General features: G+C 41.0%; 1 protein-coding gene and 2 long non-coding RNA genes across 3 annotated transcripts in view; all 3 read right to left on the bottom strand.

Annotated features, from left to right (window-relative positions):
- Positions 1 to 27273, bottom strand: part of LOC115178717 (B-cell receptor CD22-like) — a 51456-nt gene extending 24183 nt beyond the window's left edge. The window contains exon 1 of the mRNA XM_029740007.1: positions 27182 to 27273. Within this exon, the coding sequence (XP_029595867.1) occupies positions 27182 to 27236 (55 nt within the window). The 5' untranslated portion in view covers positions 27237 to 27273. The remainder of the gene's footprint in view (positions 1 to 27181) is intronic.
- On the bottom strand, positions 1103 to 1696 carry LOC115178736 (uncharacterized). Its single transcript, XR_003872688.1, has 2 exons — positions 1541 to 1696; positions 1103 to 1232 (listed from the first exon to the last, which is right to left on the bottom strand). It is a non-coding gene; the product is annotated as an uncharacterized LOC115178736 (long non-coding RNA).
- On the bottom strand, positions 6669 to 7115 carry LOC115178735 (uncharacterized). Its single transcript, XR_003872687.1, has 2 exons — positions 7078 to 7115; positions 6669 to 6809 (listed from the first exon to the last, which is right to left on the bottom strand). It is a non-coding gene; the product is annotated as an uncharacterized LOC115178735 (long non-coding RNA).

Below are 27273 nucleotides of genomic sequence, written 5' to 3' on the forward strand. Positions count from 1 at the left end.
TGTAATGACAGGGAATTTTGATAAAAGTGTTTAATAAATGGCATATATTATTATATACTATTATAAACTGAGTGGTTTGGGTCCTGGATGCTGATTGGCTGAAACAGCATTTCAGAAGTCTATTTTGTATATCAGACAATATACCATGGGTATGACATAAAAATATATGTTTACTGTTCTATTTATGTTGGTAACCACTTTAAAATAAGCCATGGTACAGTATGTTGGCCATATACCACAAACCCCAGAAGTGCCTTATTGCCTTGATAAACGTAAGCAATAAGGCCCGAGGAGGTGTGGTATATGGCCAATATATTACAGCTAAGGGCTGTTCTTATGCACAATGCAACGTGGAGTACTTGGATACAGCCCTTAGCCGTGGTATATTGGCCACATACAACAAACCCAGAGGTGCCTTATTTTAAACTGGTTACCAATGTAAATTCAAATGTTAATACCCATGGTATACGGTCTGATATATCATGCCTTTTAGCTAATCAGCATTCACGGCTCAAACCACCCGGTTTAATAATGGTCAATATTCCACACCCCCTCAGGCCTTATGTCACTTAGTTTAAATATACAGGTCCAGATATACAAGGTTTGTGTCAAACTTGTTCTGTTCAGGTCTTCTTGTTACTGGGTTTGTTGTGTTCAGGTCTTCTTGGTTCTGGGTTTGTTGTGTTCAGGTCTTCTTCTTTCTGGGTTTGTTCTGTTCAGGTCTTCTTGGTTCTGGGTTTGTTGTGTTCAGGTCTTCTTCTTTCTGGGTTTGTTCTGTTCAGGTCTTCTTGGTTCTGGGTTTGTTGTGTTCAGTTCTTCTTCTTTCTGGGTTTGTTGTGTTCAGGTCTTCTTGGTTCTGGGTTTGTTGTGTTCAGGTCTTCTTGGTTCTGGGTTTGTTGTGTTCAGGTCTTCTTCTTTCTGGGTTTGTTGTGTTCGGGTCTTCTTGGTTCTGGGTTTGTTGTGTTCAGGTCTTCTTCTTTCTGGGTTTGTTGTGTTCAGGTCTTCTTGGTTCTGGGTTTGTTGTGTTTGGGTCTTCTTGGTTCTGGATTTGTTGTGTTCAGGTCTTCTTCTTTCTGGGTTTGTTGTGTTTGGGTCTTCTTGGTTCTGGGTTTGTTGTGTTCAGGTCTTCTTGGTTCTGGGTTTGTTGTGTTCGGGTCTTCTTGGCTCAGGGTTTGTTGACTGTACTGTAGAGAACAGAGGAGTCCTCCTCAGCTGATTGTGCTGCTGCGGGTCTGAAGCAGAGAAACAGAAATAAAACAAACACAGCGTCCCAAATGGTGGCACCCTATAGGGCTCTGTCTAAAGTAGTGCACTAAATAGGGAATAGAGTGACATTTAGAACAGAAGAACAGTTCCTCAAAATCATCGTCACATCACTCCCTCATTATAGACATGTCATAGTAATTGTCCTGCGATGTCCGTTGTTGGGTTCATAGTTTGGGTTCATAGTGCTCACTAAGGGTCAACTGTTTTGCTTATTGATGACATCTCCTACAATAAACTGCAGCATATGAATGACCTTCATGCAGAATATGCTCACCGGGTGGCAGCACTGGGGAAGTTGTATTTCAGAGCAGCGTACTGGACATCCTCATCCTGTTTCTGGGGCTGAGGCAGTTGGACGGTGGAATATAGAGGCACTTCCTGGTTTTTGGAGCGAGAGAAGTGGATGCTGGTGTAGTGAACATCATCCTGGTCGTCTGTGGCTGCTGTCTGTGCTGCAGTAGGGTTCATGGCCATGCTTGAGATGTTGTCATACACTGGACTAGAGTCTCCCTGATGGGGTGAGAGGACAGACAACATGAGGAGTGTAAAGTCCCACAAAAACTGCACAGTCAACACAGTCATCTTCTGATTCCAACAGACTCACCTGTCCATTGTCTGCTGTGTCTCTTGTGTCAGAGGTGGTATTGGAGGACTTCTTCCTGTTTTGTAAGCGAATCAATGAATGAATGAATGAATGAATTAATCTTCTAAAGTGAAATAATAAACAACAAAAAAACTCACCTGAACCACATGAGTCCAGAGAGACAGAGGATGAGAACCAGAACAACCACTATGATTCCTACAAATGCAGTCAGAACTGATGTTTGTTTCCCTCTAATAAAATATGGATGGTATGAGTACACAGCATGTTCTAATGAACTGAACGTTATTATAATAATAAAATAGAATATCAATATAATACTTGTTAATACTTGGGGATTTTATAAATAAACCTGTAGTTATAAACAAAAGTGCAATAATCTAAAGTATAATTATTAAGATATATCTTGAAAAGTAATTTTGTATTGAGATATTAAAGATGAAACTTTACCTGCTACAATGATCATCAGAGCTGTAGAGTTATGAGATGCTATTGTATTCTCAGCCTCACTGTAATATTCTCCTCTGTCCTCAGAGATGATGTTAGTGATGCTGTAACTCTGTCCTGATGCTTTTGGTGAGGTTACATTCTTCTTGTACCAGGTGTATTTGTCCACAGGTGGGTTGGCATCACTGCTGCAGGTCAGAGTCACTGAACTGCCCTCCACTATTTCACCAGAGGGACTGATTGACACTGAGGTGTTCTTTGGAGCATCTAGTAAAGCAGAATTTGTCAGAGGGTTAGGACTGTTGTATACTACCTCAAATGACGTCATGTGTAAAATAAAAAAAAATAAAAAAAATCTAAAAGTCAGAGGACTATCTAAAACTATCACTTACAAAAAACATGAACAAGAATACATTTGGAGATACTTTAGGACCGGAGTGTCTACTAAACTATTCTTCAAGTGTTTGAGGTACTGAACATTCTAACTATAGACATGCATACATCTATGACATTGTCTGTCATTTCTATGTAATGATGAATATTGATAGATAAAGCACTAATACCCTTCTCATTGATATTAAATTATTGATACTTGCTAAGTAGAATAGTAGTTTAATTCATACTCACACACTGCAGGAGAGTGGAGGTCCTCATGGTGTTTTACAGCACAGGAGTAACTGTCCGCAGAATGACCCAACACTACTAGGGTATTACTAGAGTATTGTTGGGAAGTGGGCTCATCTAGACATTGTCCGTTCTTGTACCAGATGTAGGTGGGGTTGTCAGTCAGAGTACAGGTGGTGCTACAAGTCAGTGTCTTCTGTCCCTCTGCAGCAGGAGTCACCTTCACCTGCAGACCTGAAACAATATGTATAAAACCACATACACCTCTGTGTTAACAGGAAGGTTCATTTATTTTCTCCTGTAATTCAATATGATATACAGTTGTATCATACAGTGTAGTATTACCTGTGACAGACAGAGTTGTTCCTGGGAAACTATGACTCCATTCAAAGTTGTTTGTTTTAAAAGTGAAGCGATACTCAGCAGAGTCCTCCTCTCTCAGACCTGAGATTCTCAGGGTGAAGGGACCTTTGTATGTTCCAGTGTGCTTCACACGACCTGTATACCCTGGGTCTCTGGTTAGGTCTTCAGGGGTCGACTTATCACTTCTAAACCAGAATGTTGATGTGGTGGAGTAACCAACATAAGTACAGGATATGTCCACTGTTGACCCCTTCAAGACACAGATTCTCCTCTTGGTGTAAGTAACTCTGTAGCAGCTCTGACCCTGAACACCTGAAACACAGTGACATAACAAGAGAACAACTGGATTATATTCTCAGTTCTTTCTAGAAATGCTAACAGTTCTCCTACTACAAAGTGAAACCAACACAGACACAGATATACAGTTTATACAGTTTTACAGTGATGTATTTGGGATAAATCTATTTATTTTTTGCATTGGGGAGGATTGTGTGTTTTTTTACATTCAGCCCAGGATCTCCACATCCGGCTTCTTCACCTGCGGGATCATCTGAGAACAGCCACCCAGACAGCAGATGAAAGTGAGGAGTATTTCTGTCTGTAATAAAGCCCTTTTGTTGTGAGAAACTCAGTCTGATTCGCTGGGCCAGGCTCCCCAGTGGGTGGGCCTATGCCCTCAAGCCCACCCATGGCTGTGACCCTGCCCAGTCATGTGAAATCCATAGATTAGGGCCTAATTGACTTATTTCAATTGACTGATTTCTTTATATGAACCCTAACTCAGTAAAATATTTGAAATTGTTGCATGTTGCGTTTGTTTTTGTTCAGTATAATTGTATATGTATTTATGTATAACATAGGGACCACAATGAAAATACGTCCCTGACATTATTGTGCAATCAAGGTCACTTTAAAAAATAATGTGTATGTATGTATTTTTTTTACTGACTGTCACAAGGGTCGTCGAAAGGGGACCAAGGCGCAGCGTGTAAAGTGCTCATATTTCCTTTATTAATGATAACACTTCAACAAAATAATAAAAACGACAGCCAACAGTTCCGTCAGGTACATAGACAAAACGGAAAACAACTACCTACAAAACCCAAAGGCAAAACAGGCTGCCTAAGTATGGCTTCCAATCAAAGACAACGATAGACACCTGCCTCTGATTGGAAACCATACCCGGCCAAAACATAGAAAACAAAACATAGAAATAGAAATCTCGAAAAAAAACACATATAAACAGAAAACCCAAAACCACCCAAAACAACCACCTGTCACGCCCTGACCACTCTACTATGGAAAACGACCTCTTACAAGGGTCAGGACATGACACTGACAAATAAAATCAATCAGTCAATCAATCCAAACTGTGCAGCAGCCATTTGATGAATGGAAAGAGACATTTGTTACAAAACACCAAAAAGCTTAATGACATTCAGAGATTGTCAAGACAAGCCTTCGATACTGGGTAAGACTACAAGGCAGGGAGGGATGTATTCTCTGTTTGTCCAGATTTACATTGTCTATTTATTGTGGTGTTGAAAAAACAAACCATGATATTTAAGTGCCCGAAGTTTGTAAGCTTTGCTTATTGGTTGTGTGGTACATTGGCACAGAAACCTGTTGTTGGAAAATTCATTGCATATATTTTGTATATGATCGTAGTGTAATGAAACAGGCAGGCAGGGTGAGCTTGTCTGTATTGGTCGGGAACCGTCAAACTTCTGGCCCACAGCCCTGCGTGGCATCGACCATGCCACAAAAGCATGCTGAAGTGGCAAAGTCGATATTAACGTTTAAAAATACAGTTATTTTTTATTTGTGGTCGTAAACATTATTTTGCATTAATTCTATGAGGGGGAGGGTGTTCAATTTATTTTACAGAACAATAGGAGGGTCATGTGAAAATATTTTCAACTTTGGAGACCAGCCCCATTCCGTCCCGTCCCCCAACAAATTTTGATTTGTCCCTTAAATAAACACTCACAAACTGCAGGAGAGTGGAGATCCTCATGGCCTTTTACAGCACAGGAGTAGCTGTCTTCATAGTTACTGGAGACTGGGTCTTTGTACTGGGGGGAGGTGCTCTCATCTAGATGTTGTCCGTTCTTGTACCAGATGTAGATGAGGTTGGGGTTACTCAGAGTACAGGTGGTGATACAGGTCAGTGTCTTCTGTCCCTCTGCAGCAGGAGTCACCTTCACCTGCAGACCTGAAACAATATGTATAAAACCACATACACCTCTGTGTTAACAGGATGGTTCATTTATTTTCTCCTGTAATTCAATATGATATAGAGTTGTATCATACAGTGTAGTTTTACCTGTGACAGACAGAGTTGTTCCTGGGAAACTATGACCCCATTCAAAGTTGTATGTTTTAAAAGTGAAGCGATACTCAGCTGAGTCCTCCTCTCCCAGATCTGAGATTCTCAGGATGGAGGGTCCTTTATATCTCCATGTCTTTTTGTCAGTGTACTTCACACGACCTGTATACCCTGGGTCTGTGGTTAGGTCTTCAGGGGTCGACTTATCACTTCTAAACCAGAATGTTGATGTGGTGGAATAATAACCAACATAAGTACAGGACATGTCCGCTGTTGACCCCTTCAAGACACAGATTCTCCTCTTGGTGTAAGTTACTCTGTTGCAGCTCTGACCCTGAACACCTGAAACACAGTGACATAACAAGAGGACAACTGGATTTTATTCTCAGTTCTTTCTAGAAATGCTAAAAGTTCTCAAATGACAAAGTGAAACCAACACAGTATAATGTATTAAATTCACACTCACACACTGCAGGAGAGTGGAGATCTTCATGGCCTTTTACAGCACAGGAGTAACTGTCTTCATAGTTACTGGAGACTGGGTCTTTGTACTGGGGGGAGGTGCTCTCATCTAGATGTTGTCCGTTCTTGTACCAGATGTAGGTGGGGTTGTCAGTCAGAGTACAGGTGGTGATACAGGTCAGTATCTTCTCCTGATGTCCACCAGTCACCTTCACCTGAAGACCTGGAGAAAAAACAATATCACTGTAAATCCCTTTATCACTGACTTATCACTCTAATACAAAGATGGAAGAAATCCTATGTTATACAGACATAAATACAAACCAAGGCAATTTTTCAGAACTAATTGGAAATGAACATAATAGCACTTTTTTACTTTACCTGTGACACACAAAGTCACTCCAAGTTTTCCAGTATATGTCCCTCCTTCCTGATCTGTTAATAATCTGAACCTGTACGTAGCTGAGTCACTCTCTCTCAGGTCTGTGATTCTCAGGGTACAGTCTTTCTTCTTATCCCCACGATACTCCACATGACCTGCATATTCTGGGTCCAGACCTATATCTTCAGTCTCCATTTTAGTGAACCAGAAGGTTGATGTGACTTTATGACCTCTGGGATATCTGAAAGAGCAGGACAGCTTCACTGTTGACCCCTTCAAGGCACAGATACTCTGAGTGGTGTAAGTCACACTCCAGCCATTCTGCCCCAGTACAACTGAAACAAAGTCACACAACACAACATTTATTAAATGGAAATTTAGCAAAAATGGCTCTCACTGACAGTAATGTTGGTCCACATTTTGTTGCCATAGTTACTGAGTTGGGTGTGAATGGAAAATAAGCATGATAAGCATGGCTCAATGAGCAGTGAAAAACAACTATATAAAGTGATGTAGATACACCAAACAGAACAACAGAATAACATAATGACTCTTAACCATTTAGACATGTTTGTAAATTGAAAAACAGTTATGGGACCATACCTGCCACAGACCAGAGAAAGACCACCAACACACTTCCTGCTGTTCTCAAGGCCATTGTTGCATCTCCCACCCTGCAGTCTTAGAAACATAAACAACAACTCTATAGCAGGTGAATAACTACATAATCATCATCATTATATCAACAACAACAATCACTTATTGAACGGATCTGTAGTACTGTAAACACATATTTCTACATTGATTGTTCTGAAGCTGTTTTATTCTCAGAACCCCAAATATAGGAGGATAAATGTTCAATCCTCTACGGTCCGTCAAGCTGTACAGCAGCCTAAAGACTGACCACCAGGTTCAATGATAACTCTTATCCCCAAGCTGTGAGGATAAACAGCAAGTGACACACACACACACACACACACACACACACACACACACACACACACACACACACACACACACACACACACACACACACACACACACACACACACACACACACACACACACACACACACACACACACAGAGTGCATCTGTAGTGAAGGCCCATAAGGCCCATGGAGTCTGTATAAAAGTCTAGAGAGCTGGTTGTTATGGATGTAGAAACGTTAAAACACACATCCTACACAGTATAGATGTCAACACTACTCCCTATCAGTCTGGTCCTGAAGGGCCCTCAGATAAATCCACTGTGTCATTCACACACACCCACACCGGGGGAGACACTTTATGAATACTGGCCCTGATGTAACAACCAAAACACAGCTCAAAACATAACAAGAAGTAAATGATACATTACCCTCAAGTATATGACTTATGACTAAAAACAAATAACCCAAAACTATACTTCAAGATATTATCAAGAGTACTTACAGAGTGAAGTGAAGTGGAGAGGTCTTGTACAGTGAGTCAAGTGACTGGTAGTGAGTGAAAACAAGAAGTAAGTGTTGAAACATTATAAAAGCAGTCAGAACACAAGTAGCTGATGCAGAACTGTCCTTTATGTTTAATTAAGACATTAACATGCACGACGACCACACCAGCACGTCAGAAAAGGGCTGTTACTGTATTTTAACAGAAATTGTGAAAAAGACAAGTCTGGGCCTATATTTCTTAATAAACAATATGTGTCCCATTTCCAATGTGATCTTTATACAATATACAGAACCATGTCAACAATGTGTTGTCTATACTATTTATAACATTTTTACATTTTACATTTTTACACGTTAACATTTTAATGTGTTGCCTTGCCCTTCAGAGTTCTGTATATACAGGTCAAAGTTCCATGATGTCATCCAATTAGAACCCATTTAATTTATACACCCATGACCGTCACTCCTCATCAGCAGCATCAGTGGTACTGAAGGTTCCAGTGTTCTAGACTAGAGGTTTACCTACTGGCATCTCAACATTACTTCAGCCTCCAGTCCTCATGATGTCCTCATTCATTTGGGAAGTAATGGGAATAAAATGAATGGTGTTCCTGTCATTCCAGCCAATATAATGAGTCCATCCTCCTTTATACAAGACTGTTAACCCACTGTTCCTAGGCCGTCATTGAAAATAACAATTTGTTCTTAACTGACTTGCCTAGTTAAATAAAGGTTAAATAAAAAGAAAACAAATATACCAGTCTCCTCTGTTGTGCAGTACTGGTAGTAGCTTTATCAAGCAGAGGCATCACTGAACATCACCACAGCCTGCTCTATTGACTGTGTAGCGTATTTTAGTCTGCTGTCCATAAATAATACCACTTAGAAGACTCAACTACCCAAAGCAATTTATAGTCGTGTGCATATATTTTACATATGGGTGGTCCCGGGAACCAAACCCATTTCATTGCAGGTGCCATGTTCTACCAACTGAGCTACAGAGGACCATATTATGTATAGTCTAATGTTTCTCATGTTTCTCACTGTGTCTTATGTTAATACTACTCCTAAACACAACCCACCATCACTGTGTCTCATGTTAATACTACTCCTAAACACAACCCACCATCACTGTGTCTCATGTTAATACTACTCCTAAACACAACCCACCATCACTGTGTCTTATGTTAATAATACTCCTAAACACAACCCACCATCACTGTGTCTCATGTTAATACTACTCCTAAACACAACCCACCACCACTGTGTCTCATGTTAATACTACTCCTAAACACAACCCACCATCACTGTGTCTCATGTTAATACTACTTCTAAACACAACCCACCATCACTGTGTCTCATGTTAATACTACTCCTAAACACAACCCACCATCACTGTGTCTCATGTTATACTACTCCTAAACACAACCCACCATCACTGTGTCTCATGTTAATACTACTCCTAAACACAACCCACCGTCACTGTCTCATGTTAATACTACTCCTAAACACAACCCACCATCACTGTGTCTCATGTTATACTACTCCTAAACACAACCCACCATCACTGTGTCTCATGTTAATACTACTCCTAACCACAACCCACCATCACTGTCTCATGTTAATACTACTCCTAAACACAACCCACCATCACTGTGTCTCATGTTAATACTACTCCTAAACACAACCCACCGTCACTGTGTTTCATGTTAATACTACTCCTAAAGCTCTTAAGAAGCATCCACTCAATCACTCTTGATCTTACTTTATTCCATTTTCAAAATGTCTCCACAACAATCTGTTGCTCTCAGAGCTCTTAAAATAGCATGCACAAGTCTTTATGTGAAACCACATGTACAACTGTCACGTCCTGACCATAGTAAGATGTTATTTTCTATGGTAGAGTAGGTCAGGGCCTGACATTGGGTGTTTTGTGTTATTCTATGTTTTCTATATCTATGTTTTGTTCTATATTTCTACGTTTGTTCTTTTGGTGGATGATCTCCAATTAGATGCAGCTGGTCCTCGTTGTCTCTAATTGGAGATTATTCTTAAGTAGGGTATTTTTCCACCTGTGTTTGTGGGTAGTTGTATTCTGTTTAGTCTATGTACCTGACAGAACTGTGAGGTGATCGCTTTTGCTTTTGTTATTTTCTTTAGTGTTCTGTGTTAAAATAAATGTCATCATGAGCACTCAATACGCTGCGCTTTGGTCCCCTTTCTACGACAGTTGTTACAACAACGTACATCCCATCTTTTGTAGCACGCAATATAGCTCAGTATTTGTCAAGGGTGCCAATAATTTTGGTCATGACTGTATAGCCCACAATCTGATTAATATGTAAAAATTAATTTACACTCACTCACACAGACACACACACAGTTATACTTGACCCTGTTATACTTTGACAGTGAACTTGACCCTATTGAATGGAGATCTGGGTATTACCGGCATACTCTACTGATCATGTTTTGAACATGTAATTGAATAAACTGAACTAAACTAAACACATGAAACAACAGTCCAGAGTCTGTATTCACAAAGTGTCTCAGAGTAGGAGAGCTGATCTGGGATCAGTTTAGCCTTTTAGATCATAATGATATGGACCGTCTGAGACACTTTATGAATACAGGCCCTGATGTAACAACCAAAACACAGTTCAAAATAAACCAACAAGTACAAAGATACAGTAAGTCATGTGATGTTTGGCTAAATACATCATAACTAAAACTATATTTCTAGATCTCGTCAAGTGTACTTACAGAGTGAAGTGAAGGGGTGAGGTCTTGAACAGTTAGTCAACTTACTGTCACTGTGTGGAAACAAGAAGTAGTCTACTGTAAGTATTAGTAGAAGCAGACGTAGCCTAAGTGTGAGTTCTGTGGTTGATACATTTTAAAGTAGCCTAGTCAGGGCATTAACATGCATGAACAGCATGTCACATAAGGGATGTTACTGTATCTAAATAGAAAATGGTCTAAAGTCAGCATATTGTAGTTACATTTCTTTATTTGAGGAGTGGGCCTACATGTTTTACAAGAGACAAAATGTGACCCATTCCCATCACTCCACATCAGCTGGTACTGAAGGTTCCAGAACAGATGAAAGGGGAGTATCTTTGATTCCAGTGTTCTAGAGTAGAGCTCTCCCTACTGACATCTCAACATTACTGCAGACTCCAGGCTTCATATATCCCTCGATTCTGATGAAAAAATACAAAATAGAATGTAAAATAACATTTGATAATGTAAAAAAATGTGTATAGAATAAACCAGGTGTAGTAGAGTGATGTTGTTCCCCTAGATTATGCACCAAGTTGCACGCAAGGACAGTTCAAGTAGGCCAGGGCAAGAGGGGATGTTAATAAGTTAATAACAATAATAATAATTCAATGTGTTTTCTTTATTTAATTACAGCAGCATAGTTAATGTTATTTTTCAGTGTACAAACATTTTTTTATATCTATATTGTAAATACACCTAATTGTAAAAGTTTGTATATTTTGGTTTGGTCCATCGCGGGTTATCCGTACTTGCGGACCCTGTTATCGTTCTCTTTTGCCGGACCTTCAGCTAGCAAGGTATGTTGTCCTTGGCGCCGTAATTTGGCAATATAAAACTGTGGTAAAGTTACATAAAGTGCTGTTACGCAATTATAGGGTTTGTTACAATGTGAACAATTATAAAGATTTATGTTAACTTTCACCAGCTCGCTAATTAGGGTACCTATTGTAACTTGGGAGTATTTGGGACCGTGTTTGAGTGAGTTGCTATGTGGTCACGCAGGTGCCCGAGAGCTGTGACTGCACCGAGGGCTAACCTATTGTGTGTTGTCTCTTCGTGTGCAGGTATGTCTTTTATTTTGTTCCGAATATGTTGTATATAATTTTAACTGTATTGTATAGTGTGCTGATGGGCACTGAATGTATGTATGCAGTTCCCGCTCTTTTGCCGGACCTTCAGCTAGCAAGGTGCCCGAGAGCTGTGACTGCACCGAGGGCTAACCTATTGTGTGTTGTCTCTTTGTGTGCAGGACCAATAAACATGATTCAACCATCATAATTCCAGTTGTGGCAGTGTCCTGATTGAAAGTACACAACGCAGAACGAACCACGCTACACAGGCACACACGTAAAAGTACTGTTATTGGAACTTATGTTGAACTGCCGTTTGTATTGAGTGAACTATTGTTCTCAGCTAGCTTGTTAGCTACATGAAGCTGCTGTTATTCAGCAATAAACAAGTATTTTTGTGCATCAAACAGCTACTCTGAATGTACTGGATTGTGAACAATATGATGTGCTGTCGCTGAATTACATCAAGACCCTATAGTTAGCTAGCAAGCTAGCTAGTTAGCTAACTATTAGCTATCAATGTTAGCTAGCTAGAAAAAACAGACGACAGTGAGCTGTCATTATGCCAAGGCCAAGGCAAGCTGCTCTGAATTTCCAGTGTGTGCTTGTGTGAAAGAGATGTCATCAGCTCACTGCTCTTCAGAACAACAGACCCAAAGTGAACCCTGACATGCATATAGCTAAATCTGTCTGCCTGTCTGGGATTATTCTGAGTGATGCGTGTTTTTTGAAAATGACAGTGATTAATCTTTAATGTAATTGTTTATTGCTGCTTCATTATTGTTATTTTATTGTGTGATTTTGAAAGTTTTTTTTGTTGGCATTTTTATAATGAAAAAAAATAGAGTATTTTCTTACATATAAACAACTGCATTGTTGCTTAAGGGCTTGTCAGTAACCATTTCACAGTAAGGTCTACACCTGTTGTATTTGGCGCATGTGACTAATACAATTTGATTTGATTTGTGTGTTTAGGTGCTGGACATTGCTCCCTCTGACACTGGGTTTCTGAACATCTAAAAGTCTAAGCCGTTTGGGGGGTTCTACTAGCTGACATATGGAATTGTTTTAAGGTGGTCATACCATGGATCATTTCGTTATTTGATTTTGAATTATGGTACCCCTATAGGTAAAAAGGAGAAGGACTAATGTTTGTGAGAGCAGGCAGGTGACTGCAATATAGTCTGCCTGGAACGTGCCCCATATTCAATTGTAATTCAATTTAAAAAATAGCATTTATTTATCCCCTGTAGGGGCAATTACTAGGCACCCTATGGCATCAGGCTGGCAGTGAGTCTCACAGTGACATCACAAAGGGTCACAGATACAGGTCACATGTCCAGTCACATGACCATAAATACATACACAGTAAAACACATGATAGCAACAGATGTCTGCCCCCTTAGTGTCTACAACATGGTCATCATAGAGGAGGTTCACTGGGCAAATATCCCTTCAAGTTCTAATGATGATGTCAATTCCATGTTTCACAGCTCAGGCCCGATGGAGAGGGGGAAGGAAATCAGAGGTGCACTCCTCTTCACTTTGATTGACACTTCACACACTCATTATATATGTGTAATGTTCTGTCTGGGATCTGTGGTCTGTGTCAGAGGACTACAAACGGGGTGACACCCCCTCAAGCCTCCTGTCCTTTTTAAAGTAGGGACACAGTCCCTCATCCTCTTCCTTAATCTTCATCATTCTCCTCCCTCTCTACTATCCAGTCACTGTGTGGTGGACAGGGTTGTCATGGTGGACAGGGTTGACATGGTTTCCTCTCTTCCTCTCTGGTCCGGCTTGTGTTTGAAGCGACACTTGTCACCATAGAAACAGCCAGTGGTCCTCCAGAAAAAACACTTGTCACCATTGATGGGAGCCATCCTCCTGGTCCTGGGAGAGAGAGAGACAAACTGTATGAAAACACAAACACCTGCACCTGTGCTCCTGCTTCCTCCTTCCATCATTTTGTACATTTCAAAAGTTGATATGAGTTGATTGGTAACACTTTAGAAAGACTCATAATGATCATTTGAATGACAGACGGATGTCCTTACCCTGTGGAGGTGTACTGGGAGGCTGAGGAGGTGTTGAGGCCTATAGAGTTGGTCCTCTGAGGAGATTGAGGGGTTCTCTGCATCCAGCGGTCTGGGTACCTGATCACCAGCCTGGTGCTCTCCAACTCCACCCCCTGGCAGGAGGACATACTGCAGGGGCAGTCCAAATACATACAATTGAACAAATAGCATAGTCCCAAATGTACAATGGAACTAATAGCATTGTCCCAAAAGTACAATGAAACCAATAACACTGCAATGGATTTTATTTCCGGCTTGTTTTTCATTTGCCGCCAGAAAGGAGTTGAATCATTGTACTTTTCTCTCTGTGTTGAACAATGGTGATACTATTTATGTGCAAGACTCATGCTCTACACTGAAGGCTCTTGACTCTGTGTATCATGCAGAGACGTCTAACTCACCATTGTGATCTCTACAGTGCTGTCAGGTGGACATCAGTAGAAACGCTGGTACATTCTTATTCAGAAGACCATTTAAGGATAACTGCCATTTTATATATCCTCTCTTCTAGCATGAAATGAGAACACATACAAACTCAGATCTCAATCTTGTTTTATGCTAACAGTACCGAAAATTAGAACCAAACACTGAAAAATTTCCTTTCATTATTCAGCCCATTGATCTTGGAATGTCCTCCATTGGAGGAGTTCAAAGGACAAATAGATGAACAGGTTATTGAGACAAGTAGCTCTTTCTAGTTGTCAGCCCATATCACTACTTTGCATTGCCTTTTTTTAAGCCCCCGTTCCCACAGGAGACCTTTTGCCTCTTGCCAGGCCGCCATTGTAAATAAGAATTTGTTCTTAATTGACTTGCCTGGTTAAATAAAGATTGTCCTAAAAGTGCAATGGAACCAATTGCATAGTCCCAAAAGTACAATAGAACAAATCGCATAGTCCTTACTATACAATGGAACCAATAGTATAGTTCCAAAGTACAATGGAACCAATGGCATAGTCCCAAAAGTACAATTGAACCAATGCATGGTCCCAAAAGTACACACTCCTTAAGTTCAAGCTAAATAGTTGAAAGCACATCTCACATAGTTAAATGCATATGACAGCATTATGTTTCATCTCATCTCTCACATTTATTCATTTTTTATTTTTATTTTACCGTTATTTTACCAGGTAAGTTGACTGAGAACACATTCTCATTTACAGCAACGACCTGGGAAATAGTTTCAGGGGAGAGGAGGGGGATGAATGAGCCAATTTAGCCTCTCCAAGGTGCAAGTGGATATGTTGGGATTCTTGAAGTTGACAAAGGCACATAATCTCTCTTTTAGAACTCTGATACTCTCTCTCTCCCCACACCTACAGTACATAACCTAGATTTAGAATGTAGAACTCTGATAAACTCTATCTTCCCTGTGGTGGACGAATCAGAATTAGTTGGGTAACATAGATAATTAAGATGTCTTATCTGCATAATGTGCTTATTTTATATACTTGTTATTAGAATGTATCCCTTTGGACTCAGGTGTTGGCAGTTGCACTTCTTCCATCAGCTGGTTCTCAGTCACTTGGGGCCCAGAGAGGGGAGTGGTCAGGCTGTTTTTCACATATCCCTGGTGCTATGCAGAATATCAGAAAGGGAAGAGGACAGGATGGAACATTGTCTTCATATTCCGCTAGCGGAACGCCTCGCCAAATATCCAATGGAAGAATGTGGAGCGAAATACAAAAACCAAAAAAAATGCCCAATTTCAATTTTTCAAACATATGACTATTTTACACCATTTTAAAGACAAGACTCTCGTTAATCTAACCACATTGTCCGATTTCAAAAAGGCTTTACAGCGAAAGCAAAATATTAGATTATGTTAGGAGAGTACATAGCCAAAAACATCTACATAGCCATTTTCCAAGCAAGCATATATGTCACATAAACCCAAAACACAGCTAAAAGAAGCACTAACCTTTGATGATCTTCATCAGATGACACTCCTAGGACATTATGTTATACAATACATGCATGTTTTGTTCAATCAAGTTCATATTTATATAAAAAAACTGCTTTTTACATTGGCATGTTATGTTCAGAACATGCATTCCCACCCAAAACTTCCGGTGAATTCACTAAATTACTCATCATAAACGTTGACAAAATACGTAACAATTATTTTAAGAATTATAGATACAGAACTTCTTTATGCAATCGCTATGTCAGATTTTAAAATAGCTTTTCGGCGAAAGCACATTTTGAAATATTCTGAGTACATAGCTTAGCCTTCACGGCTAGCTATTCAGACACCAGCCAACTTCGGGGCTCATTAAACTCAGAATTACTATTAGAGAAATGGTGTTACCTTTGCTGATCTTCGTCAGAATGCACTCCCAGGACTGCTACTTCCACAAGAAATGCTGTTTTTGTTCCAAATAATCCATATTTATGTCCAAATACCTCCGTTTTGTTCGTGCGTTCAGGTAACTATCCAAAGGGTAACGCGCGAGCGCATATCGAGACAAAAAATTAAAAATGTTCCTTTACCGTACTTAGAAGCATGTTAAATGCTGTTTAAAATCATTTTTTATGATATTTTTCTCGTAAAATACCGATAATATTCCAACCGGACAACAGTGTATTCATTCAAAAGACAAAAGAAAAAATGGCTAGGTCTCGTGAAAGCGCATTTCCAATATCTGAGTCACCAGGCAGTCCACTGAAAAACTGTGCTCCTTTACTCTGCCCAGAGACAGGAGACGCCTCAATCCGCTTTCTGAATGCTTTAGAGAGCCATTGGAAGCCTTAGAAAGTGCCACGTAACAGCTCAGATACTGTAGTTTCGATAGAGAAGCAAAAGAAGGACTACAAATTCGCAGACAGGACACTTCCTACTTGGAATCTTCTCAGGTTTTTGCCTGCCATATGAGTTCTGTTATACTCACAGACACCATTCAAACAGTTTTAGAAACTTTAGAGTGTTTTCTATGCAAATCTACTAATAATATGCATATTATCATTTCTGGGCAAGAGAAGTAACCAGTTTAAATCGGGTATGTTTTTTTCATCTGGCCGTGAAAATACTGCCCCCTATCCCAAACAGGTTAATGGGGAACCAATTACTTGTCTCCACAATGTCTGTGCGCAAGTCACTCCCTCCTTTAGCATTGGGGGAGGTGTATGGCAGTGTCTGGAAACATCGTATGTCCTCTATGATGTTGCACTTAACCTGCGATAGTGTATGACCTAGAGGCTCACTCCCCTCAGTGAGCTTGTCCAGGAGTGGGGTCAAGAAGGGGTTTTACTTGAGATGGGAGTATCTAGAGTTGACAATTGAGTTATGCCATTGGATGAGTTGGTGTTTTTGTGCTTTGAAGTACCAAGAACGAGATTAGAACCTCGTCTTAGGGGCCAAACTGAACGATAATTTATAGCGAATGCTATCTGGCTACGGGATACTCCTTTCTCATTTATAAAGTCTCACTTTGTGAACTGTTCCTAATATCTGTGGTTTGTTATGTCGACTAGGGGGTGGATCTTTGCTATAAAGGATCTCAGTAGCCATTGTGTTGTCACTCTCAACGGGTAATTAGAAAATGGTGAATCATTGAAAGTCATTGCTATTGCAAAGCTCTTATTATTAAAGATTTAGTTTAAGTATAACTCCGACTCGTGTGTTAAGTTTGTCTCTCCTCATTTGATAAGACATAAATTAACCACCACACCCCTCATATACAGTACAGAATAAAGAATTAGAATGTAGAACTCTGATACTCTCTATCTCCCCACATCTATAGTAGAGAACATAGAGAGTATCCGAGTTCTACATTCTAATTATATCTCCCCTCACCAACAGCACAGAATGTAGAAGGAGGAGAGGAAAGGAGGGAGGTGATCACAGTCAAAATACAAGGAATATAGGAACAAGGTGCTATTTGAGACAGCCTATAGAACCTATAACTGTAGAAATGTATACTGTGGAATAACCAGAATTAAACATACTCACCCACTGGAGTCATGAGGGGAGGAGAGGACCACCACTGGAGTCATGAGTGGAGGAGAGGACCACCACTGGAGTCATGAGTGGAGGAGAGGACCACCACTGGAGTCATGAGGGGAGGAGAGGACCACCACTGGAGTCATGAGTGGAGGAGAGGACCACCACTGGAGTCATGAGGGGAGGAGAGGACCACCACTGGAGTCATGAGGGGAGAAGAGGTCCGCCACTGAAGTCATGAGGGGAGAAGAGGTCCAAAACTGAAGTCATGAGGGGAGGTGAGGTCCACCACTGGAGTCATGAGGGGAGAAGAGGTCCGCCACTGGAGTCATGAGGGGAGGTGAGGTCCACCACTGGAGTCATGAGGGGAGAAGAGGTCCGCCACTGGAGTCATGAGGGAAGGAGAGGTCCACCACTGGAATCCTTAGGGGAGGATAGGTCCTCCCCTCAGGAAACATTGTAGCTAAACCTCACAATAAATCAGTGTTAGATGTACAGCATGTATTTCTTTATTGTTGTAGTGTTTTGGTTAAAACAGAAATCAAATTCCTGTAATAATGGCTATGCTCCCTTTGATGGGGTCTGGTAGTGCAGTCTGTATATACTATGCCCCCTGTGGTAGGGTATGGTAGTGCAGTCTGTATATGCTATGCTCCCTGTGGTGGGGTCTGGTAGTGCAGTCTGTATATACTATGCCCCTATGGTGGGGTCCGGTAGTGCAGTCTGTCTATACTATGCTGCCTGTGGTGGGGTCTGGTAGTGAAGCCTGTCTATACTGTGGCGGGGAGATGGCGAGACAGACAGACAGGCAGGCAGAGACATTTAAGATGAGGGAGGACGCACATTTTTTATGAGCATGGCCTTATTTCTATTAGAGCATTTTGGATGACTGTCATTCATATTCCATTCACCCAGCTCAATGTAACATGGATATTTTTAACTACTACATGTCATGATACTCTAGTGTTCCCTATAGCCATCATGAGGTTGTTACAACCTACCCTATGAATGAAAGGTTACAACGTAGGTGCACAGGTTGAGAGAAACAGTTGAGTAATCAAGGTGACAGACAGTGACACATTCAATACTGCCTTGCACACTCTGGCCTGCATCTAGCTGATCTAGGATGTAATCATTAGTCCAACAGTTGCAAACAAGAGTTTCTCTTGGACAAATTCAGGTATGTTTATCCCCATTTCCTTCCGTTTGCTTTTGTTTAAAAAACATTTTTCAACAGAATCGGTGGAATAAATACACCTCTGATCACATTCAAACACAGTTCACTTTCAAAGCAGACACATACAAACAACATGATCACATTGCCCATTGTAGAATTCCTTCTTACATCTCTGCACTATACTCCTCTCACCTTTTCCCTTCACTTGTGGACTTCAGTGCACAACACATCAGCTGTCTGTGAGCAGGCAAAAAAACCTTTCCAAGCCAAACCTTCATATCATGACTGCTAACGATACACACAGCCTACATCATTGTTACCATCTTTGCTAACGTCATAGTCTTCATAGCTACTAGAACTAATGTGTTAGTAAACACGCTACAATCATGCAGTACAGTGTACAGTCAGCAAGCAGTTTAGCAGTTACACCGGTGGGCCCAGGTGGCAATAAATGAATAAAACCAAAAGCTTACCTTGACTTGGAAGAGGTCCAGTGTTGGATAGCCATAGACAACTAGCGAACATACCATCCCTCTCTGTTTGAGACGGTTATTTGAGTAACTTAACTAGCTAGCTGCATTAGATGCTGGCTAAGTAAGTGAAAGTGAAAGGAAAAAGCAAAGTAGAGTTTGCTAGCTCTCTCCCACTCTCTCTTGCCTCTCCTTCATTTTTAAAGAAATACATTTTTTCAAAACTGTTCAGCTATTGTCTTTCTCTTTGAGTCAACTACTCACCACATGTTATGCACTATAGTGCTAGCTAGTTGTATCTTATGCTTTCAGAACTAGATTAAATATCTGATACTTTGATTGGTCGGACAACATGTCAGTTCATGCTGCAAGAGCTCTGATAGGTTGGAGGACATTGTCCGGAAGTTGTCATAATTACTGTGTAAATCTGTGGAAGGGGTTGAGAACCATGAGCCTCCTAGGTTCGGTATTGAGGTCATTGTACCCAGAGGAGGACAAAAACTATCTGTCACCATGGTGCCACACTACAGAGTGCTGTTGAGGCTACTGTAGACCTTCTTTGCAAAACAACTGTTTTAGTGAAAATAAATACTGGCCGTGCTTATACAGCTGAATACCCTTCACTGGAGGAGACAACAAAGAGTTAAACTAGGGTAATTTCAGTGAATCTAAATAATATTTCTGAGGTTAATTAAAACTTCTTATGGCTTGAGGGCGCTATTTTCACGTCCGGATGACTAGTCTGCCCAAAGTTTACTGCCTGCTACTCAGGCCCAAAAGCTAGGATATGCATACAATTGCTAGGTTTTGATAGGAAACATTCTAAGGTTTCTAAAACTGTTTGAATGATGTCTTTGAGTATAACAGAACCTATTTGGCAGGCGAAACCCCGAGGACAAACCATCCAGGATTTATTTTTTTAGTTCACTCTCTTTTCAATGCGGTTTCATTGAGAATCCATAATTCTAAGGCAGTTGCTTGCAGTTCCTATCGCTTCCACTGGATGTCAACAGTCTTTAGAAATTGGTTGATGTTTTTCCTTTGTGTAATGAAGAAGTAGCCCTGTTCAGAATGTGGCTCGAGGGAAGTGTACTGTTTGATAGAGGCGCGTGACCTGAAAAGCACTCTCCACTTTGTTTTCCTCCGGTATTGAATGCAGTTTATCCCGTCTTAAATTTTCTTAAACATGTATCTAAATAGGTAATAATGAAAATGTGATGATAAAACAAGTGATATCATGACACTGAACAATATTGTATTAAGTAATATAAAATAATAATTAATATAAAATGTATAAAAACTGCAAATGTTTAAATGTATGTAATGTACTGATGACATTTAAAAAATATATATATATATATGGTATTACGTAATATAAAACATAAAATGCAGAATAATGTCTGACAGCAATGCAAAGTAAATCATTAAACACATCAGGAGAAACTTGGCCCCAGAGCAAAAAATATTAAAAAGCTGTTATCAATATTATCTATATTAGTTGCTGAGAAAAGTAGGACTATTAATGTTATAAATCCCTAAATGGCAAAATCCCATAGAAAAAGATCAGAAATATAAACTTAAATTATAGATAGTAAACAGATTGGTACACAAGAAAAGTATTCTATTTATATCATCAAACAAATGGAAATGGAAAAATCCCATTGAAAAAAAGCAGAAGCATAGCCCATCCTATTTATCACCTATATAAGTATCATTATAAGAAAATAAAAAATCTATTCCTGCATTTACTCAAAAGCTAAAGTTCATGGTCTGGAAAACCATCTAGATACAATAGCAAGAGAATAGAGGTGTGAGGCCTGGCTTTGGATTGGAACCGTAGCTCTTCAGTCCAGCTTCTGTGGTGCTTCTCTTCAGTCCAGCTTCTGTGGTGGTTCTCTTCAGTCCAGATTCGGTGGTGGTTCTCTTCAGTCAAGATTCTGTGGTGCTTCTCTTCAGTTGATGTTCTGTGGTTCTTATCTTCAGTCCAGATTCGGTGGTGGTTCGCTTCAGTCCAGATTCGGTGGTGGTTCTCTTCAGTGCAGGTTCTGTGGTGTTCTCTTCAGTCCAGATTTGATGGTGGTTCTCTTCAGTCGATTCGGTGGTGGTTCTCTTCAGTCCAGATTTGATGGTGGTTCTCTTCAGTCGATTCGGTGGTGGTTCTCTTCAGTGCAGGTTCTGTGGTGGTTCTCTTCAGTCCAGATTTGATGGTGGTTCTCTTCAGTCGATTCGGTGGTGGTTCGCTTCAGTCCAGATTCGGTGGTGGTTCTCTTCAGTGCAGGTTCTGTGGTGATTCTCTTCAGTTGATGTTGGTAGGTATTTTCTTCAGTCCAGGTTCTGTGGTGGATCTCTTCAGTGCAGGTTCTGTGGTGGTTCTCTTCAGTGCAGGTACTGTGGTGGTTCTCTTCAGTCCAGGTTCTGTGGTGGTTCTCTTCAGTGCAGGTTCTGTGGTGATTCTCTTCAGTTGATGTTGGTAGGTATTTTCTTCAGTCCAGGTTCTGTGGTGGTTCTCTTCAGTGCAGGTACTGTGGTGGTTCTCTTCAGTCCAGGTTATGTGGTGGTTCTCTTCAGTCCAGGATTTGTGGTGGTTCTCTTCAGTCCAGGGTTTGTGGTGGTTCTACTCAGTTGATGTTCTAAGGTACTTTTCTTCAGTCCAGGTTCTGTGGTGGTTCTCTTCAGTCCAGGTTCTGTAGGGGTTCTCTTCAGTGGGAGGGTCCCCTCACATTCTGAAACAAGATACTGAATTAGCAATTCACACTCCCACTAAAATGTTTATGGACACACACACACACACACACACACACACACACACACACACACACACACACACACACACACACACACACACACACACACACACACACACACACACACACACACTTACTGCCAGGGTGTCATACTCTGGTGACCTGGTCTTCATGTTCAGAGGTGTTTACATGTCACTGTTGGTGTCACTGTTAGGGTCAGGATGGACATTCTGTGGACAGAAAGAGAGAGAGAGAGAGAGAGAGAGAGGGAAAGATATAGTGTTAACTAACCTCCAGATGAGCTTCAAGGCCATACAACTCTCCTTCTGTGGCCTCCAACTGCTCTTAAATGCAAGTAAAACTAAATGCATGCTCTTCAACCGATCGCTACCCGCACCTGCCGCCCGTCCAGCATCACTACATTTACATTTACATTTAAGTAATTTAGCAGACGCTCTTATCCAGAGCGACTTACAAATTGGTGCATTCACCTTATGATATCCAGTGGAACAACCACTTTACAATAGTACATCTAAATCTTTTAGGAGGGGGGGGGGTTAGAAGGATTACTTTATCCTATCCTAGGTATTCCTTAAAGAGGTGGGGTTTCAGGTGTCTCCGGAAGGTGGTGATTGACTCCGCTGACTACTCTTGACTACTCTGGACGGTTCTGACTTAGAATATGTGGACAACTACAAATACCTAGGTGTCTGGTTAGACTGTAAACTCTCCTTCCAGACTTGCATTAAACATCTCCAATCCAAAATTAAATCTAGAATCGGCTTCCAATTTCGCCACAAGGCATCCTTCACTCATGCTGCCAAACATACCCTCGTAAAACTGACCATCCTACCAATCCTCGACTTCGGCGATGTCATTTACAAAATAGCCTCCAACACTCTACTCAACAAATTGGATGCAGTCTATCACAGTGCCATCCATTTTGTCACCAAAGCCCCACCACTGCAACCTGTATGATCTCGTTGGCTGGCCCTCACTTCATACTTGTCGCCAAACCCACTGGCTCCAGGTCATCTACAAGTCTCTGCTAGGTAAAGCCCTGCCTTATCTCAGCTCACTGGTCACCATAGCAGCACCCACCTGTAGCAGGCACTCCAGCAGGTATATCTCACTGGTCACCCCCAAAGCCAATTCTCCTTTGGCTGCCTCTCCTTCCAGTTCTCTGTTGCCAATCACTGGAACTAGCTGCAAAAATCTCTGAAGCTGGAGACTCTTACCTCCATCACTATGGTCCTCATGTTCAGACCTGTGTACGTGTTACAGTCGAGAGAGAGAGAGAGAGAGAGAGAGAGAGAGAGAGAGAGAGAGAGAGAGAGAGAGAGAGAGAGAGAGAGAGAGAGAGAGAGAGAACAATTAAAATAGTGGGGGGGGACCCTGGTGTAACTGAAACATGTCGTTTTGCACTGAAGTACTGAAGATGAAAGTTCACCTGGTAAAATGATCATCAGAGTTGTAGAGTTCATAGATCCTCTTCCATTCCAGGCCTCACAGTGGTAATGTCCATTGTCCTGAGACTTGAAGTTACTTATGTTGTACATCTGTCCAAATCCATTTAGAAAAGTCTTATTTTGAATGTACCAGGTGTATTTGTCCACAGGTGGGTTGGCATCACTGCTGCAGGTCAGAGTCACTGAACTGCCCTCCACTATTTCACCAGAGGGACTGACTGACACTGAGGTGTTCTTTGGGTCATCTGGTGGACAATATGTTACAACAGTGTTTTAAATAGTGTTTTACTTGTGATTGAAATATGAATTTAAATGTGATCCTCTGATCAAAAGATGAGGTTAGGTGAACTAACACTAAACGTCCACAGACACTGAAGAAGAGTTGAGTGGTCCAGATTTATTCTCAGCCTCACAGTAGTATTCTCCTCTGTCCTCAGAGCTGATGGTCGTGAAATTGTATGTATTTTCAGATCCTGTCAGTGAAGCTCCATTCTTCTTGTACCAGGTGTATTTGTCCACAGGTGGGTTGGCATCACTGCTGCAGGTCAGAGTCACTGAACTGCCCTCCACTATTTCACCAGAGGGACTGACTGACACTGAGGTGCTCTTTGGGCCATCTGGTAAAGGAGAATTTGTCCGACGGATAGGACAGAAGCATATTTATGAGAATAGTATATTTACAAATGGAATGTCATGTCAAAAATAAATGATCTGTTAAGTCAGAGAACTATCTAAAACTCTAACTTACACAAAATGTTAACAAATACACATTTGGAGATTCTATACTTTAGGACTACTTCATTTAATTCCAATTGTTTTGCTACCTTTTCATTCAAACACTGAGCTGTACTTTACTCACACTTCACATCCATGTTCATGGTCCTAGACCTGTCTGTCCCCATCTCATTCTGGGCCTCACAGTAGTACTCTCCACTGTCAGATGACTGGATTTGATTGAAGACATGATGTGATCCTGTGTTGTGATTGGAGATACTCTGATTGTGACCTCCATTCTTCTTGTACCACCAGGTGTAACTCTGGACAGGTGGGTTGGCATCACTGCTGCAGGTCAGAGTCACTGAACTGCCCTCCACTATTTCACCAGAGGGACTGTCTGACAATGAGGTGTTCTTTGGACCATCTGATGTAAAATATAAATGTCCCAAAGCCTTAATGTCACAATACTTTCATAATAATTATAATAATTTAAAGTAATATAGACAATGAGTAAAAAAGGCTTTTTGATCTGTAATGATTGATAAAGTACGATGCATGATACTTGCTAAGTAGTGTACTGTACTTATAAGGGCACAAGGTGAGACACAGATGGAGACACAGGAGGCAGATGGTTAGAGTCCAATATGTTTATTAACAATCCAAAAGGGGCAGGCAAGAGAATGGTCGTGGACAGGCAAAAGGTCAAAACCAGTTCAAAGTTCCAGAGGTACAGAATGGCAAGCAGGCGTGAGGTCAGGGCAGGCAGAATGGTCAGGTAGGCGGGAACGGAGTCCAGAAAAACAGGCAAAGGTCAAAACCGGGAGGACTAGTAAAAGAGAATAGAAAAGCAGGAGCACGGGATAACACGCTGGTTGACTTGAACATACAAGACAAACTGGCACAGAGAGACAGGAAACACAGGGATAAATACACTGGGGAAAATAAGAGACACCTGGAGGGGGTGGAGACAATCACAAGGACAGGTGAAACAGATCAGGGCGTGACAGTACTATTGTACTGTACTCACACACTGCAGGAGATCTGAGACCCTCACGGCCTTTTACAGCACAGGAGTAACTGTCTGCATCCTCACTGCTGATGGAGTACATGGGGGAGGAGTCCTCTTTCACAGGTTGTCTGTTCTTATACCAGATGTAGGTGGGGTTGCGGTTGTCAGTCAGAGTACAGGTGGTGCTACAGGTCAGTGTCTTCTGTCCCTCTGCAGCAGGAGTCACCTTCACCTGCAGACCTGAAACAATATGTATAAAACCACATACACCTCTGTGTTAACAGGATGGTTCATTCATTTTCTCCTGTAATTCAATATGATTTACAGTTGTATCATACAGTGTAGTATTACCTGTGACAGTCAGAGTTGTTCCTGGGAAACTATGACCCCATTCAAGACACCGATTCTCCTCTTGGTGTAAGTCACTCTGTAGCAGCTCTGACCCTGAACACCTGAAACACAGTGACATAACAAGAGGACAACTGGATTATATTTTTAGTTCTTTCTAGAAATTAAAGTTCAAGTTCTCATAGTGAAAACAACACACACAGGTTGTACAGTATTGTTAATTAAATAAACACACACACTGCAGGAGAGGGGAGATCATCATGGCCTTTTACAGCACAGGAGTAACTGTCTTCATAGTTACTGGAGACTGAGTCTTTGTACTGGGGGGAGGTGCTCTCATCTAGATGTTGTCCGTTCTTGTACCAGATGTAGGTGGGGTTACCAGTCAGAGTACAGGTGGTGATACAGGTTAGTTTGTTGAAATATATCCTCTCCACCTTTAGATCTGAAGGGAGAGGTTATGAAACAATAATGGAGGAAGTCTGTCAGTCACCACCATTTCACTGTTCTCATAGATCATGTAATAAATAGTTGAGTTGTACTATACTATTTATGCCGTATCCATATGAGCCATATTTCCATTCTGAATACTGGTTTGTATTATGTCTGAAGTAATATGTTGCTATGTCACACTGTCTCAGGTCTGTGATTCTCAGGATGCAGTCCTTCTCTGTAGTTCCATTGTACTCCACACGACCTTCATACTTAGGGTCCCATCTCAGATCATAAGGCTCATGATTCAACCATTTGTTATACCAGACTATTTCTGTGACTTGGGTCACACTGGGAACAGGACAGCGCATGTCCACTGATGACCCCTTTAAGGCACAGACACTCCTCACAGTATTATGTCCAAGAACACCTGAAACACAGTGTCACAGGACTCAACCATGAGAGAACTTCATCTGTGACATCAAGACTATAAAAAAAACAGACATTACAATATCACATCCAAATGCATGTAAACATGTACAGGATACTGTAGGACCCATCTTCTCAAATGTACATTCCCTTATATCATTCTAGTATTCATTTCAGTATACATCATGGAAGTAAAAAGCACTGGTGGCCAGGGTTGGGGTCAATCCCGTTTAAATTACAATCAATTCAGAAAGTAAACCAAATTCCAATTCCACATTTTCTAAATGTTCCTAATTGAAATGCATTGAAAATAATTGGAATTTGAATTTCAGTCTAGTTCCTGAATTGAGTGAAATTGTAATGGAATTGACCCCAACCCTGCTGGTGGTGGACAACATTATACTGCTGCTGCTGCTGATGTGCAGAAGTGTGAATGGAAACCAGAGATAAGCATCACTCAGTGAGGTATGAAAGATAACTATTTATAGTGAAGTGGAGACACCTAACAGAACACACCAGAATAACATTATGATTCTTATCCTTTTAGAAATGTCTGTAGATTGACATACAGGGCAACTGAAACATTATGAAGGAGACCATACCTGCTACAGACCAGAGAAAGGCCACCAACACACTTCCTGCTGTTCTCAAGGCCATTGTTGCATCTCCCACCCTGCAGTCTTAGAAACATAAA

This window comes from Salmo trutta, chromosome 38 (genome assembly GCF_901001165.1).
Source record: "Salmo trutta chromosome 38, fSalTru1.1, whole genome shotgun sequence".
Taxonomy (NCBI): Eukaryota; Metazoa; Chordata; class Actinopteri; order Salmoniformes; family Salmonidae; genus Salmo; species Salmo trutta.